The sequence below is a fragment of the Elephantulus edwardii genome, unplaced genomic scaffold (assembly GCF_000299155.1).
Source record: "Elephantulus edwardii isolate Elephantulus edwardi_28Jun2011 unplaced genomic scaffold, EleEdw1.0 scaffold00127, whole genome shotgun sequence".
NCBI lineage: Eukaryota > Metazoa > Chordata > Mammalia > Macroscelidea > Macroscelididae > Elephantulus > Elephantulus edwardii.
Genome location: NW_006399877.1, coordinates 2,734,733 through 2,737,232, shown reverse-complemented (window position 1 = coordinate 2,737,232; position 2,500 = coordinate 2,734,733). Strand labels below are relative to the sequence as shown.

The 2,500-nt window shown below is 52.8% G+C and overlaps 1 protein-coding gene across 1 annotated transcript in view; it reads left to right on the top strand.

Annotated features, from left to right (window-relative positions):
* LRRFIP1 (leucine rich repeat (in FLII) interacting protein 1) overlaps window positions 1-2,500 on the top strand; it is a 159,300-nt gene that overhangs the window by 136,251 nt on the left and 20,549 nt on the right. Inside the window, exons 17-18 of the mRNA XM_006893515.1 lie at window positions 33-125; window positions 1,456-1,548. Of these exons, the coding sequence (XP_006893577.1) occupies window positions 33-125; window positions 1,456-1,548 (186 nt within the window). The remainder of the gene's footprint in view (window positions 1-32; window positions 126-1,455; window positions 1,549-2,500) is intronic.

Here is a 2,500-nt window from a genome sequence, read left to right as displayed (position 1 = left end):
GTGTCTGTACAGCACTGGTTCCTCCTCTGCAGGAGTTTGAGAGGGAGAAGCATGCCCACAGTGTCCTGCGGTTCCAGTTTGCCGAGGTGCAGGAAGCCCTGAAGCAGAGACAAGAAATGCTCGAGGTAGGTGCCCTGCCTGTTTCTCTCTGGTGTGTGAGGGTGGAGAATTGCGTTGTCGAGGACTCATGGTGGCAGTCCTCTCAAAACTGAAAGTGGCTCATTCTCAGACCTCACATCAGGAGTGGGTCCTCTCATGGGTGAAGAGTCCCTTCTTCTGTGGAAGGGATTGCATTTGTTTTGAGGAGGTTTGGGAGATAGAATACTGGTCCCCAAAGATGTCCACCTCCAGCTCCCAGAAACCAGGAAAGTGTTAACCTTACGTAATGTGAGGACATTGTTGATATGTTTGAAATGGTCTGCAGAAGGGAATGGCTTTCCAGGAGGCCCAGGAGTTAGGGCTAGAGTCCTCATGAGAGGAAGGCAGGAAGGTCACAGGTGAATTAACAGGTGGGATGGAGAGAGCGCGGCAGGTCCTCAGCCTGCAGGTGGGCAGGACCACCACACAGGGAATGTGGGCGGTTACCTAGGAACTGAGCAGACAAGGGCAGACTCTTCCAGAGCTCCTGGACGCCCTGCCCACACCTGCTGTGAGCTATGAGCAGGTACGTCCGCACGGGCAGGCCTCAGCTGGCACAGGTTCGGTCCCAGGCTGCCACAAGATGTCACATGTGCAAAAGTGAGCCATGGCTCTTCTAGCGGAAAGATGACATTTTTATGATACTGCAGTTAGCACAAGCTTGATGAGAAAGTTTGCCGTATTGTGAGGATGACACAGATACCGATTAATCACTCACTGTTGGAAAAATAATGCCAACAGGCTTGCTTGATGCAAAGTTGCCTCAAACCTTCCATTTGTTAAAAACCCCCAAACTTAGTGCTTGCAAAACACCAGAAAGACAGCGCAATGCAGCGAGATCTGCCTGTCGTGAGCCCTGCAGGTTGTGGCCATGTGATGGCAGGCGAGAACAAACGCACAAAGCTAGCTTTTGGTCTTTAACCTCATCAGCCCCCATCTAGTTTCTCTGTAGAAATAAGACCTCCTCCGAGCAGGTGGATTTTTCTTCGTGGAGCAGAAAGCTAGGGAGCTCTAGACCTGGACATAAGGAATTGCACTGTCAACCCCAAGATGTGCAGTTCAAATCCGTCAGCAGCTTCACAGGAGAAAGATGGGCAGTCAAGTCCCATACGATCTACTGCCTTTGAAAACCCACTGGAGGGCCGGCTCTGAGTCGGTCACTACATAGGTTCAGAGTTCATGAGCTCAAGGGCCCTCGGCCTGCAGACTTGGAGTGGACGCAGTGGGCAGCACAGCGCTCAGCCCAGCTGGTCCCAGATTTTTCCCTCCTATTCACCTTTTCTCCTGCTTTCTTTCTATCTCTTCCTATCCCCTCAGGAAATCCGACAGCTACAGCAGAAACAGGCGAGTTCTAGCAGGGAGATTTCTGATCTTCAGGAAACTATAGAGTGGAAAGACAAGAAGATAGGGGTAGGAATCCTGTGTTTGAAAAGCTGCTGAGTTGGGTGGTCTGCTTAGCAGATGTCTTCTGAGTGTTTGGTGTGCTCAGAGCTTGTGTCAGTGTGCATGCAACCCCTACAGGACACAACATTCAGGTGGAGATGCCTCTCAAACAGGCCGGCATGAACTCAGCTTGAAGCTGACTCTAAGCCTGAAAGTTGGCATCTGCCAGCACTGGCGAGCCCTCGCTGGCTGTGCCAGGAGCAGAGTTGAAACCTGCAGGGTAAAGAAGGCGCTGTGTGGCGGGGTTCAGGGGTAGCTGCACTTTCTCACGGAGGGTTGGTGAGCTGCCTGGTGGCAGGTCCAATGCCCCATATATGTGTACCTTGAACTCTACCCCCAAGGAAGGTCACCCAGACACCTCCTCTCCAGGAGAGGAAGGAAATGCACCCACTGTTAGGCCTGAAGGAGGAGGATTAAGAACCTCACGAAGTCCGTGAGATGTTAAACGGGGCCAGGTGGCTTCTAGACAGGAGTCACAGGTGCAGGACAGCACCTGGCATGAGCAGCCCATGCCTTCACGTCTCTGCTCTGCACAGCAGCATGGAGGGCCGTTTGTGTGCTTGCTCTGGGGCCACAAGAGGCAGAAATCCACGGAGAAGAAAAAGCTCCTTAGACGAGGACGGCTGCGTTCCAGGAGCTGCTACTCACTCCTCTCCCTCTTCCTTCTTGGCTTATTTAAGGAGCACTTTCCTCGGTGCTTTGTCTCTCACCCACAGCTGGGAAACCACAACTTAGAAGTTAAAAGTGATGCCCGTAAAATAGCCCTGGTGTCGGGCACGCTGGTCCTGGCTTTGCAGCGCTGGCCTCTTTCTGTGAGCATGCTCTGCAATGCATTCGTGCTGCATGGACCAGCAGAGACCTCACCTGTGCTGTGTGTGTGCTTCTCAGCATGGCCTCTGTGAGCCGTGAAGCTCTGTGG